Source organism: Hyperoodon ampullatus, assembly GCF_949752795.1.
Source record: "Hyperoodon ampullatus genome assembly, chromosome: 16".
NCBI classification, from domain to species: domain Eukaryota; kingdom Metazoa; phylum Chordata; class Mammalia; order Artiodactyla; family Ziphiidae; genus Hyperoodon; species Hyperoodon ampullatus.
Genome location: NC_136929.1, coordinates 77,075,146 through 77,088,996, shown reverse-complemented (window position 1 = coordinate 77,088,996; position 13,851 = coordinate 77,075,146). Strand labels below are relative to the sequence as shown.

The 13,851-nt window shown below is 41.3% G+C and overlaps 1 protein-coding gene across 2 annotated transcripts in view; it reads right to left on the bottom strand.

The window, feature by feature from the left end:
* ZDHHC20 (zDHHC palmitoyltransferase 20) overlaps nucleotides 1-13,851 on the bottom strand; it is a gene marked incomplete at both ends in the record, with an annotated part of 68,702 nt that overhangs the window by 8,649 nt on the left and 46,202 nt on the right. Inside the window, 4 exons of one of the 2 annotated variants that reach the window (XM_079721886.1) lie at nucleotides 2,001-2,133; nucleotides 3,471-3,506; nucleotides 11,973-12,093; nucleotides 12,911-12,943. In XM_079721886.1, the coding sequence (XP_079578012.1) occupies nucleotides 2,001-2,133; nucleotides 3,471-3,506; nucleotides 11,973-12,093; nucleotides 12,911-12,943 (323 nt within the window). The remainder of the gene's footprint in view (nucleotides 1-2,000; nucleotides 2,134-3,470; nucleotides 3,507-11,972; nucleotides 12,094-12,910; nucleotides 12,944-13,851) is intronic. The other variant, XM_079721887.1, reaches the window with a different exon arrangement.

Genomic DNA, 13,851 nt, shown 5'->3' with positions numbered 1-13,851 from the left:
ACGTGAGAGAAAAGTGGTGGAGTGTGGAGGACTCAGTAAGCTAAAAAGGGCGCACGCTGGAACACGGAAAGGGAGAGCTGAACACATAAAGACTGTGGTCAGAGAATGGAGACTTCAAGGTGAAAATGTGAGACCTCTTCAGTTTCAAGTGATGAAAGGTTCAGTGTTTGGGTACAGGAATGACTGGCTATCAGGATCAAAGAGACCACCCAGCCTGTCTGGGGTGACAGCAGCAGTTTGAATGTATTAATAGAAACTCTGTAACACGAGAAATGATTCAAGGTAGGGCGGTGACAGCTATGAGAAAGGTACAAGTGATGCCCCAAAGGACATCTGGAAGCAGCAGTGGAGAGCTGGGTAACACCAGGGTGTGCGGGGAGTGGTGTGTTAGGGGAAGGTCTTTCAAAGTGTGGGTTTAAACATCTGAATAGGCTGTAGAATCAATTCAGTGCTTTGAAACCAGCATTTCTTTTTAAAGATCTAGAACAGAAAATATCAGAGTATATTGGACATAGTAGACATTAATGATGTTTTACGAAGATTTTGCTTATTCTAATTACATAATTTTATAAATGTGTGTGCATGCACTAGGTAGTGATATAAAATGATGCATTTCTTACTGTAATCACTGGTAAAAACGTTTGAAAAAGATTGTTTTTAAGAGAACAATGTGTTTCCCAGGAAGCACTCACCTCTCAGACACCTACAGGGTTTGGGTGGGAAACAAGTGAAGCAGGGTGGGAACCACGGCCAATTAAATGCTCGTGGCCACCGAAGCAAGTCAGCCACTACTGAGCTCCTACCGAATGACACCAGGTGGGAAAATAGGGCCACCAGAGTCGTCAGTTTTGAAAAGAAGAAATCTCCTTTTCTGTGTGAAATCTCTCAGTGTCCAGCTGCTTGGGAGGTCTGAAGAGCTAGGCTTTGCATGTGGGCTGCCTTCTGTGACCTCGGGTTAAAGGTGAAGAGATGACAGGATATTCTGTGACGATGATAAATTAATTGACATAAGGAAGCTTATTCACATGGAAGAGGGATGAAGGCGTGGGAACTGGAGGAGAGCGCAACAGCAGAGTGAGCTGGGGAAGGCAGGGCACCAAACCCTTACCCTGGAAGCCCGTCCTGGTTTACAGGACTCCATAAGACATGAGACTAAAGTGATCCAAATGTAAATACCTAAGAATCTCCCTACAACGTCTGCATCTTTCTATGTTAAAGTATGTCCAACTCTCCTTTAGACAGCAGGGAGTGTTTAACCTTCTTTCGAAACACTGTGACAGATCCCTATTTTGTTAGCCAATACCTCAATATTCCAGTTATGGCTGGTGTTGCTGCTTACATGCCAATGGTTTAGTCTGAGCAATGCCACACCACTGTTGTTTAAGAAGTGTGTGTCCAATTATTGGAATACCTTACTGAATTCTTCCCCAATGTTTTCATTTTAAAAAAATGAGCAGGAGGCTTCCCTGGTGGCGCAGTGGTTGCGAGTCCGCCTGCCGAGGCAGGGGACACGGGTTCGTGCCCTGGTCTGGGAAGATCCCACATGCCACGGAGCGGCTGGGCCCGTGAGCCATGGCCACTGGGCCTGCGCGTCCGGAGCCTGTGCTCTGCAACGGGAGAGGCCACAACAGTGAGAGGCCCGCGTACCGCAAAAAAAAAAAAAAAAAAAAAAAAAAAGAGCAAAAAAGGGACATAAGTGCTAACATTAGTGATACAACAAATGCAGGAAACAGCTTTTATTAAAATTTATAAAATATAGTCAGTTCTCTACTTTTATATACAACACACTACTGAAAAAATATATAAAAGTCAATCTTACTTCCTCAACCTTCTCAAAATTATGAACCTTTACGTTTATTAAACAGCCATTGTTCCTATCCAGTCCAAGTTAATTTTAATACAGAATTATTTTATCTTTATCATCTTTTGTTCTTCTCTAGATTTCATGTTCATTTGTGGCCATTTTCCTAAATAATTATGCTTTATTTTAACCTACTTACCTATGGTTGTTCTGTTTTTCCCAACGAGCCAGCAGTGGTAGCTGAGAAGTGACAATACGCTGATGAAGAACATTGTCGACACAAAGAATAGAAAAAGTATGTGGAATTTTGCACGTGTATCTGAGAGTTCATTCTGAGGGAAGGAAAAAGAAGACTTACTTTTCAGAATAGTCAACCTCCAAAATATACTCTTACAAATTTGGTTCTTCCTGAAGATTGTTGAATTCGCCAAAAAATTGCCAGATATGAGAAGTAAAAAAATAAATTAGGTAATACATCCAAAAGCAACATTTCCCAAAGCAGAGAATTGGTATTATCAGAGGGGCTTGCTTACAGAACATGTCAGAAAGAGTCACTTTAAAAACTGCTCTTAAATTTTAGCAATAGTTTCAGTAATAAATAAAAAGATGGACATTTTTACCCAACGTTTTTCTTTTGTACTTTATACATATGTTCAAGCTTTCCCCAACATCCAGGATACATGAGGGTTTTCTCCATCTACGCTACTATTTGCTTGTTTTAATTATATAACCAGAAACTAATTGTGATAAATTTATCTTTGGACTTCCCTAGTCTGTATCTTCGGAACACCACTGCACAGTCATCCCTTCAGCTGCTTCCATTCCCCCCTCTTTAATCCTTGCTCCCTTCCTACAGAGCCTGTTTCGGTCATCACCGATTTTGGTTTGTCAATTTGCCACAAGGCATTAGTGAACGAAAACAGCTTCTGTTACCCATTCTAACGGCTAGATTCATCTCAACAGAAGCAAGTGTTAACCCAGAAGAAGTCAGTCTCTAGCAAGAGGATCACAAGGAAGCCTTTAAGCACTCGCTCTCGCAACAAAGCTGCACAGCCAACCACAGCCTCACAGAACAAGAGCGGCTCCTGCTTGATTTAAACACTGTTTACAGGCCAACAGGAAGGTTTTTAGCATTAGGTGATTCTGACATCTATCTTCTCTTCTCTTCCAGAGTAACCGCAATACCTTTTAAATACATCAAGTGATTCTTCTATCTCCCCATCTTGTGAAACAAATGGGTACTATACATCTATCAATGTCACAAAAAAGATGGCAAGAATGTCATGGCAATGATGTATTTTTTTTTTAATTTTTAAAATTTATTTATTTTTGGCTGCGTTGGGTCTTCGTTGCTGCATGTGGGCTTTCTCTAGTTGTGGAGAGCGGGGGCTACTCTTTGTTGCAGTGCACGGGCTTCTCATTGCAGTGGCTTCTCTTGTTGCGGAGCACGGGCTGTAGGCGTGCGGGCTTCCGTAGTTGCGGCACATGCGCTCAGTAGTTGTGGCTCACGGGCTCTAGAGCACAGGCTCAGTAGTTGTGGCGCACGGGCTTAGGTGCTCCATGGCATGTGGGATCTTCCCAGACCAGGGCTCGAACCCATGACCCCTGCATTGGCAGGCGGATTCTCAACCACTGCGCCACCAGGGAAGCCTGCAATGAGGTATTTTACCTTTGGACAACTCTCTGTAGATTTCCTGTGGCAAAGCTTGTATAAATAGAGACAACGCATTAAGAAACCACTTTTTATACAAAATTATCCTGCGCACTATTGTTATAAACCTTTCATGTTTGGAAGGACCACTAAGATGTGGCTCTCTAAAGGTCATCAACAACGTTTTCTCAAAAACCACAAAAGACAAGAACATTCCGCTCTCCAAGCACGTTTAGGGTACACTTTACACACCTTTCCACAAAGTTTTTAAAACAGAGATTTGTATCTAGGAAAGCATAAAATTGATTTTTTTAGCAAACAGCTTTTTAAAAACTTCGGATAAGTAGTTTCTAAAAACTAGATCTAATAATTTCTCACCTGCCTCAATGGTACTGCAATAGCCTTCCAAGGGGTGCCATCTCCTCCCCTCCAGTCTACTTTCCACACAGCAGCCAGAGGGACCCTTAATAAGGCTGATGGCGTTACCCCTGTTCCCCATTCCACGGCCCTTGCAACGCCCACAACGACCCTGCAACCCTGGCCGCCTCCTGGACCCGTTCCCCCTGCTTATCTACTCCAGCCTTGCCAGCTGCCTGGCATGGTGCTCCTCCTCTGGGCCTTTACTCTAAAGGTCAGATGTCTCCTCTGTTAGAGACACGCTTCTCTCAGGTATCCGCTAAGTCCCGTCAAGTCTTTGCTCAGCTTTACCTTCTTACCGAGGCCTACCACAGTCACTCTTAAAAAAAATTCAGATGTAACTGACATATAATGTTATTTTAGTTTCAGGAGTTCAACATAATGATTCCATATATGTCTATATGGCAAAAGGATCACTACCATAAGTCTAGTTACCATCCATCACCACACAGAGTCACAAAAACTTTTTTCTTGTGAGGAGATCTTTCAAGACCTAACTCTTAGACACTTTCAAATACACTTATTAGCCATAGTCACCAGGTTGTACATCACAGCCCCAGGCTTATTCTGCCACCCTCTCCCACTTCACCCATCCCCCACCCAACACCTCTGACAACCACCAAAATGTTCTTTGTATCTATGGGTTTTTTTTTTTATTCCACATAAGAGTTAGATAATATGGTATTTGTCTTTCTATGTCTGACTTTATTCCCTTATTATAATGCCCTCAAGGTCCATCTGAGTTGTCAAAAACCGCAAGATTTCCTTCTTGTTCTATGGCAGAATTTATACCATTTATGCAACGGTATAAATTCTGTTGCATATTTATACCACAATTTCTTCATCCACCAATGTAAACTTAAGAGTGTTTTCAGGTCTTGGCTGTTATAAACGATGCTGCAATGAACACAGGGATGCAGATCTCTCTCTTTTTTTTTTTTTTGCGGTACGCGGGCCTCTCACTGTTGTGGCCTCTCCCCTCGCAGAGCACAGGCTCCGGACGCGCAGGCTCGGCGGCCACGGCTCACGGGCCCAGCCGCTCCATGGCATGTGGGATCTTCCCGGACCGAGGCACGAACCCGCGTCCCCTGCATCGGCAGGTGGACCCCCAACCACTGCGCCACCAGGGAAGCCCCAGATATCTTTTTGAGTTAGTGTTTTCCTTTCCTTTGGATATACTCCCAGCAGTGGAATTTCTGGATTGTATAATAGTTCTAATTTTAATTTTTTTAGGACTCTCTGTACCATTCTCCATGATGGCCGCGCTAATTTACACTCCCTCAAACAGCACACAAGGGCTCCCTTTTCTCCACATCCTTGCCAAACCTTGTTATTTCTTGTCTTTTTGATAATGGCCATTCTAAAAAGTGTGAGGTGGTATCTTGCTGTGGTTTTGGTTTGCATTTCCCCGATGATTAGTGATGTTGAGCATCTTTTCATGTGTCTGTTGACCATCTGCATGTCTTCATTGGAAAAATGTCTATTCAGATCTTCTGATCATTTTTTAATCTGATTGTTTTGTTTTTGCTATTAAGTTGTATGAGTTCTTTATATATTTTGAATATTACTCCTTATCAGACACATAATTTGCAAATATTTTCTTCCATTCAGTAGGGTGCCTTTTCGTTTTGTTAATGATTTCCTTTTCTGTGCAGAAGCTTCTAGTGTGACATGGTCCCACTTGTTTAGTTTTGCTTCTGTGGCTTTTGCATTTGATGTCAAATCCAAAAAATCATTGCCAAGGCTGATGTCAAGGAGCTTACCACGTGTATTTTCTTCTAGGAGATTTATGATTTCAGGTCTCATGTTCAAGTCTTTAATCCATTTGGAATTGATTTTTGCCTATGATGTAGGACTGAGGTTCAATTTCATTCTTTTGCATGTGGCTGCCCAGGTTTCCCAACATCATGTACTGAAGAGAATGTCCTTTCCCCACTGTATCTTCTTGGTTCCTTGTCATAAATTAACTGGCCATATGCGCATGGGTTGATTTCTGTGCTCTCTTATTCTATTCCACTGATCTATGTGTCTGTTTGTATGCCAATAACATACTGTTTTCATTACTACAGATGTGTAATATAATTTGAAATCAGGAAGTGAGATGCCTCTAGCTTTGTTCTTTTTCTTCAAGGCTGTTTTGGTTACTTGGCTCTTTTGTGGTTCTATACACATTTTAGGATTGTTCTATTTCTGTGAACAATGGCATTGGAATTTTGATGGGGATCACACTGACTCTGTAGATTGCTGTGGGTAGTATGGACATTTTAAACAATATGAATTCTTCCAATTCATAATCACAGGTTATCTTTCCATTTATCTGTGTCTCTTCTTCATTTGCTGTCATCAGTGTCTCCTACTTTCCAGTGTAGAGATCTTTCATATCCTTGTTTACAATTATTCCTAGGTATTTTATTCTTTTTGAGGCAATTGTAAATAGTACTGTTTTCTTAACTTCCCTTTCTGACACTTTGTTATTAGTGTATAGAGATGCAACAGGTTTTTGTATATTGATTTTGTAACCTGCAACATCACTGACTTTATTAGTTCTAACAGTTTTTTGTAGACTCTACGGTTTTCTAATATGTCACTTGAAAACAGAGACAGTTTTACTTCTTCCTTTCCTATCTGGATGCATTTTATTTCTCTTACTTGCCTAACTGTCCTGGCTGGCTAAGACTTTCGATACTACGTTGAATAAAAGTGGTGAGAATGGGCAACCTTGTCTTGTTTCTGGTATTAGAGGAAAAGCTTTCAGCTTTTCACCACTGAGTATGATGTTAGCTGTAGGCTTGTCAATATATGGCCTTTATTAAGCTGAGGTGCGTTCCCTCTATATCCATTTTGTTGACAGTTTTTATCATAAATGGATGCTGAATTTTGACAAGTGCTTTTTCTGCATCTATTGAGATGACCATATAATTTTTATCCTTCCTTCTGTTAATGTGGTGTATCACATTGACTGATATGCAGATGTTGAACCATCCTTGCATCCCTGGAATAAATCCCACTTGATCACAGTGTATGGTCCTTTTAATGTATTGTTGAATTTGGTTTGCTAATATTTTGTTGAGGATTTTTAAATCTATGTTCATCAAGGATACTGGCCTGTAATTTTCTTGTGGTGACCTTGTCTGGTTTTACTATTGCGGTAACACTGACCTTATAAAATGAGTCTGGAAGTGTTCCCTCTTCCATTTTTGGGAAGTCTGAGAAGGACAGGTGTTAACTCTTCACCTGTGAAGCCACCTGGTCTGGACTTCTGTTTGTTTGGAGGTTTTTGATTACTTATTCAATCTCCTTACTATTTTTTTTTTTTTTTTGCGGTACGCGGGCCTCTCACCGCTGTGGCCTCTCCCGTTGCGGAGCACAGGCTCCAGACACGCAGGCTCAGCGGCCATGGCCCATGGGCCCAGCCGCTCCGCTGCATGTGGGATTTTCCCGGACCGGGGCACGAACCCGTGTCCCCTGCATCGGCAGGTGGACTCCCAACCACTGCGCCACCAGGGAAGCCCGATCTCCTTACTATTAATCAGTCTGTTCAGATTTTCTACTTCTTCATGATTTAGTCTTGGTAGGTTGTATGTTTCTAGGAATTTATCCATTTTTTCTAGGTTATCCAATTATTTGGCATATAATTGTTCATAGAAATCTCTTTGATCCTTTATATTTATCAGTTGTAATGTCTTTTTTTTTAATATTTATTTTTGGCTGTGTTAGATCTTCATTGCTGTGCATGGGCTTTCTCTAGGTTCTCTAGTTGCACCACCAGGGAAGCCCTAAGAGCTGGTTTCTTGTAAAGATAAACAGAATAGACAGGCCTTTCCCTTGTCTCACCAAGAAAAAAAAGAGAGGACTCAAAATCAGAAATGAAAGAGGAGGACTTCCCTGGTGGCACAGTGGTTAAGAATCTGCCTGCCAACGCAGGGGACATGGGTTCGATCCCTGGTCCGTGAAGATCCCACATACCATGGAGCAACTAAGCCCGTGCGCTGCAACTACTGAGCCTATGCTCTACAGCCCGCGAGCCACAACTACTGAGCCCGCGTGCCACAATGACTGAGCCCGCGTGCCACAACTACTGAAGCCCGCACACCTAGAGCCCATGCTCCACACAAGAGAAGCCACCGCAATGAGAAGCCTGCACACCACAAGGAGGAGTAGCCCCCGTTCACCACAACTAGAGAAAGCCTGCGTGCAACAACGAAGACCCAACTCAGCCAAAACTAAACAAAACAAAAACCCAAAAAACCAGCTCTTAGTTTCACTCATCTTTTCTACTATCTTTTTAGTTTCTGTTCCATTTATTTTCACTCTGATCTTTAATTCCTTCCTTTTAGGGCTATTTAAAAAATTTTATTTTTGGCCGCTCTGCACGGCATGTGGGATCTTAGTTTCCCAGTCAGGGATCGAACTCAAGCCCCCTGCAGTGGAAGCACGGAGTCTTAACCACTGGACAACCAGGGAAGCCCCTAACTTCAGGCTTTGCTCTTTTTCTAGTTCCTTGAAGTGTAAAGTTAGGTTACCTGAGATCTTTCTTCCTTCTTAATACAGGCTTATCTCTATGAACTTCCCTCTTAGAACTGCTTCTGCTGCATCCCATGTGTTTTGTTATGTTGTATTTCCATTTTCATTTGTCTCAAGATATTTTTTGATTCCTTCTTTCATCCATTGGTTGTTCAGTTGCATGTTTAATCTAAACATATTTGTGAATTTTCCAGTTTTTTTTCTTGGAATTGATTTCTAGTTTCATATCACTGTAATTAGAAAAGATGCTTGCTATGATTTCAATATTCTTAAATTTGCAAGACTTGTTTTGTGACCTAACACGTAACCTATCATGGAGGACGTTCCATATGCACTGGAGAAAAACGTGTATTCTGTTGCTTTTGGATGAAGTGTTCTGTATAAACTTGTTAAGTCCAGTTGGACTAAAGTGTCATTTAAGTCCAATGTTTCTTTATTTCATTTCTGTCTAGATGATTCATCCATTGATGAAAGTGGGGTATTAAAGTCCCTTACTATTATTGTCTTGCTGTCTATTTCTCCCTTTACTTCTGTTAATATCTGCTTTATATATTCAGGTGCTCCTTTGTTGGGTGCATAAATGTTCTTTCCCCACCCCACCCCACCCCGTGCCGTGTGGCATGTGGGATCTTGGTTCCCTGACCAGGGATCGAGCCCATGCCCCCTGCATTGGAAGCGTGGAGTCTTCACCACTGGAATGCCAGAGGAATCCCACATAACTATTCTTCTCTCAGATGTCCACCAACTTCCTTCGAGTCTTGCTCAACGTTGCTCTTCTTACGGGGGTCTGCCGTGATCACCCCCTTTAGTGCCATAGGCTGCGCCCGTCACACCCCCCCACACACACGTGCGAAATCCCTTTCTCTGCTCTGCTTGTTCCTCACAGCATTCACTTTCTGATATACAATATAATTTACTTATTTATTATGTTTATTATTTGTTTCCCCTTTCTCAAAAGTACACTCTACAAAGACAGATCTCTTTGTCTCTTCTGTATATTGATATATCCCAAGTGCCTAGAACATATGTGCCTGGCACATAGTAATTGTTGAAGAATGGAGAAAAAAGTAGACTTAAGTTTATTAGTCTTTCCTTACTCATGATGAATCTCAAAGTTTGTTTTTTTTTAAATGTATTTGTTATTATTTTTGGCTGTGTTGGGTCTTTGTTGCTGCGCGCGGGCTTTCTCTAGTTGTGGCGAGCAGGGGCTACTCTTTGTTGTGGCGCGCAGGCTTCTCATTGCAGTGACTTCTCTTATTGCGGAGCACGGGCTCTAGGCGCGCGGGCTTCAGTAGTTGTGGCACACGGGCTTAGTTGCTCCGTAGCATGTGGGATCTTCCCAGACCAGGGCTTGAACCTGTGTCCCCGGCATTGGCAGGCGGATTCTTAACCAATGCGCCACCAGGAAAGCCCTCAGAAAGTTTTTAAATATTTATTTTTTAATTAATAAATCATTACATGCAAACATAAGTTTCTGATAAAGAAATGGGAAATTCTACAATTTGGACTTCATTCATCTGGCACAGATTCATCTTCATTTATTATTTAAAAAAAATTTTTGGCTGTGCTGCACAGCTTGCAGGATCTTAGTTCCCAAAACAGGGACTGAACCCTGGGCCACAGCAGTGAAAGCAGCGGTCCTAACCACTGGACCACCAGGGAATTCCCTCATCTTCATTTAAATAGGACCACTGAGTATGGTGAAGTAGGTTGTAAACTGAACAAAGCTGCCCAACTAGGGGAACAACAGAGGCTAAGATTCATTAGGCTGATACCACACAGAACTGAGGTGCTCGTTTCTAATATGCACAAAGGGACAGCAAGTGCTAGCATACCCTGGTTCTGAACACCCAAACTTTAAAAGTCTAATGATGTTTTAATGAAAATCCTTCTAAAATGTATTAGACATTTCCTGGAAAATTAATTCTGTTTGATGACTCAAGTATCTGGATGTTGGAAGAGAAAGATCTAAGTTAAAATTTTGGCTTCCTATACTATTAAGTATGTGGCCTTGTTAGTTACCTAACTTTTCCAACCTCAGTTTCCAACTCTGAAAACTGGAATAATAATAGCTCCTTCTGCATTCATTATATTTTCTACCTTTCTGTATTCCTGATGCTCTGGCATCTGGAGCCTTGCTGACTGGGGAGAGAGTGCCCCTCCCAGGGCCATCCAATTCTTACAGAGATAGCAAGGAATGTACCTCTCACATACAAACTCATCAATCCAGAGCCCATCTCCAAAACACCTCCTTTCTCTGGCTCTCACATGCCAGTGGGCAATACTACCCTGCCCTCATCACACCAGACAACCAGGGACAGCCTGTATCCTCAGCGACCACTGAAATGATTCAAACCAGCTAACCCTAGGTGCATTTACCCTGCGTCACCATGCTTTCCCATGGGCCCTGTGCCTTCTGCTTCCTGAGCAACTCTGGTGCTTCCCTGTGTGGCCCTGCACGGGGTGGCATGAACCCTCCCTTGGAGCTGTGAGTAACAAACTATCTTTTCAATGGTTATCATCTCCTGATCTGTCAGCTTCACCATACCTGAAGAATAATAAAACCTACATTTTAAAATACCTTCATAGGGACTTCCCTGGTGGCTCAGTGGTTACGAATCCGCCTGCCAATGCAGGGGACACGGGTTCGAGCCCTGGTCCGGTAAGATCCCACATGCCACGGAGCAACTAAGCCCGTGTGCCACAACTACTGAGCCTGCGCTCTAGAGCCCGCGAGCCACAACTACTGAGCCCACGAGCCACAACTACTGAGCCCACGAGCCACAACTACTGAGCCTACACGCCTACAGCCCATGCTGTGCAACAAAGAGAAGCCACCGCAATGAGAAGCCCGCGCACTGCAACAAAGACCCAACACAGCCAAAAATAAATAAATAAAATAAAATAAAATACCTTCATAGGGTTTTTAGGAAGAGTAAATACAAAAGTACCTTTAACCACAATAACCCCCACCTTCAAAATCAAGGACTTAAATGGAGGGAGGAAAAAAACCACAATAAAAATGCCAGAAGAAAAGCTGGGTAAATATCTGTATAAATTTACTGTGAACAGAATAAAGCCAGAAATCATAATTTAAAAGTACTGCTTTAAAAATATAAAATTTTGATTTAGTAAAAACAAAAGCAAACAGGGTTACAAGACATCGATCAAAACTGTGGAAAAACATTTGCAACTCACAACAGAAAAAGTATTAATATCTCCGGAGACAGGAAACAGATTAGTGGTTACCTGGGGCTGGGGATTTCACTTTTATTACTGTAAAACTGCAGTAAGTCTCATCATCTGAAATAAAAGTAATTACTTCCCTAAAACTGATACTATGGTTGGAAACAGTTTGGATTACTAAAAGAAGCTCACTATATCCTGTTTAATATTCATTTATTTACAAACATGTATATATGAAGGTAAATTTTAACCTCATCTGTCTTCTGAGCCATTATAAACTCTAACTAGTAAAATTAAGTATGTCTACTTATAATAAAGAATGAAGGAATTATTTATGAAATAGCAACTTATAAAGTCCTAAATATATGTTCTAAGATAGAAAAAAAGACTTACCGTCCAAAATTTTATAAAGTACTGTAAAACTGTTGCAGCCACGAAGAGGCAATATAATAGAGAGTACAATAAAAATAGCAGGAAGAATTTGTAATTAGAAAATCCCACACAGTTATTCACCCTAGAAGAATAAAGAAAATCACACTGTAAAAATAAGACAAACTCACGGAAACAAAAACTAGAATGGTGTTTGCCAGGGGCTGAGGGGAGGGGAGTGGGGGGTGTTTAATGGGTTCAGAGTTTCAGTTTTGCAAGATGAACAAGTTCTGGACACTGGTTGCAAAACAATGTGAACATACTTAACACTGCTGAACTGTACACTTAAAAATGGCTAAGACAGGGCTTCCCTGGTGGCGCAGTGGTTGAGAGTCCGCCTGCCAATGCAGGGGACACGGGTTCGTGCCCCGGTCCGGGAAGATCCCACATGCCGCAGAGCCGCTGGGCCCATGAGCCATGGCCGCTGAGCCTGCGTGTCCGGAGCCTGTGCTCCGCAACGGGAGAGGCCACAGCAGTGAGAGGCCCGCGTACCACAAAAAAAAAAAAAAAAAAAAAAAAGGCTAAGATGGGAAATTTAATGTTTTTTTTACCATAATAATAACAAATAGGACAATGAAAAAACTTAAAATCACTATAACTAGAAAAAGGGTCATTTGGGAAGTCGGGAGCAGTGTCTTAATTATGGATGTGTGTTTTAAATAAATTCTGTAAGGAATTTGGAATTTCAATGTTAGTTCTTAGTAGACAATTATTTGGGTTAATAACATCAGAATATATTTTTAAAGGAAAACATGTAGCAGAAACATAAAACTAGATCAATCTTGATATCTATGAGTAATTAAATTGACCTTCAAAATTTAGGAATGCTGAGGTAAATCACTCCAAATACTCCCCTCCCACCTCTCCACCCCCATGTCATTTCCTCTGTGTTTTATACGTACCAAGGACAGTGGTGATCCATCTTAAGAATACACCTAAGAAACAAACATAAGAAAATCCATGTAGAAAAATTTCCCTGATTCTAATTTCTGATAAATTTTTTTTAACTTAAAATTTTCCCTTTAGCAATACATCTTAGAAAAACCAACCCAGTAGACATTAGGTTAGAGACAATTTCTGTTATTTCCACAAATACTTTCGTAGGTAAGAAGTAATGATTTTTCACACTGAGAATTCAGCTGAGCATAGCCAGCTGACTTGGACCACATCAAACAACATTTTAATATACAGATATGGTGCATATAGCACTTGGTACATTAGGTAGATCTAGTTTGCAAAGTCAGCTAGGGAAAGTAAAATTGAAGTTATTTTAAACATGTGCAAGTGATAAAACTTTAGAAGCAAATATTGTTAAAATATTAACACTGATGGGCTTGTCGGTGGTTATTTTTTTCCACAGATTTTATACAATTCTATCCCATGTATAAGAACCACTGTACTTTTATAATCAGAAGGAAAAAACCCCAAATTTGCCTCCCCACCAGTATACGTAATGTATATTTGCATAAAGTTAGACAATGGATCATTTCAAGTAATACAACAAATAAGTAAACTGATACCCAAAAGGTTAAATGACTTGTCTCACTCAAGTTCAAGGACTCACTGGAATTCCCATACTAGGGGTCTTTCTTTCAACACACTACCTTCTCACAAGAGCAGAAGGGATAAAATCTTTGAAATTTTTTGGGGAACAACTTCAGAGGTGGTAACTAAAAGTAATAATGGGACTTCTCTGGTGGTCCAGTGGTTAAGACTCCACGCTCCCAATGCAGGGGACCAGGGTTCGATCCCTAGTCAGGGAACTAGATCCTACATGCCGCAACTAAAGATCCTGTGTGCTGCAACTAAGAGCCGGTGCAGCCAAATAAATACATAAATAAAT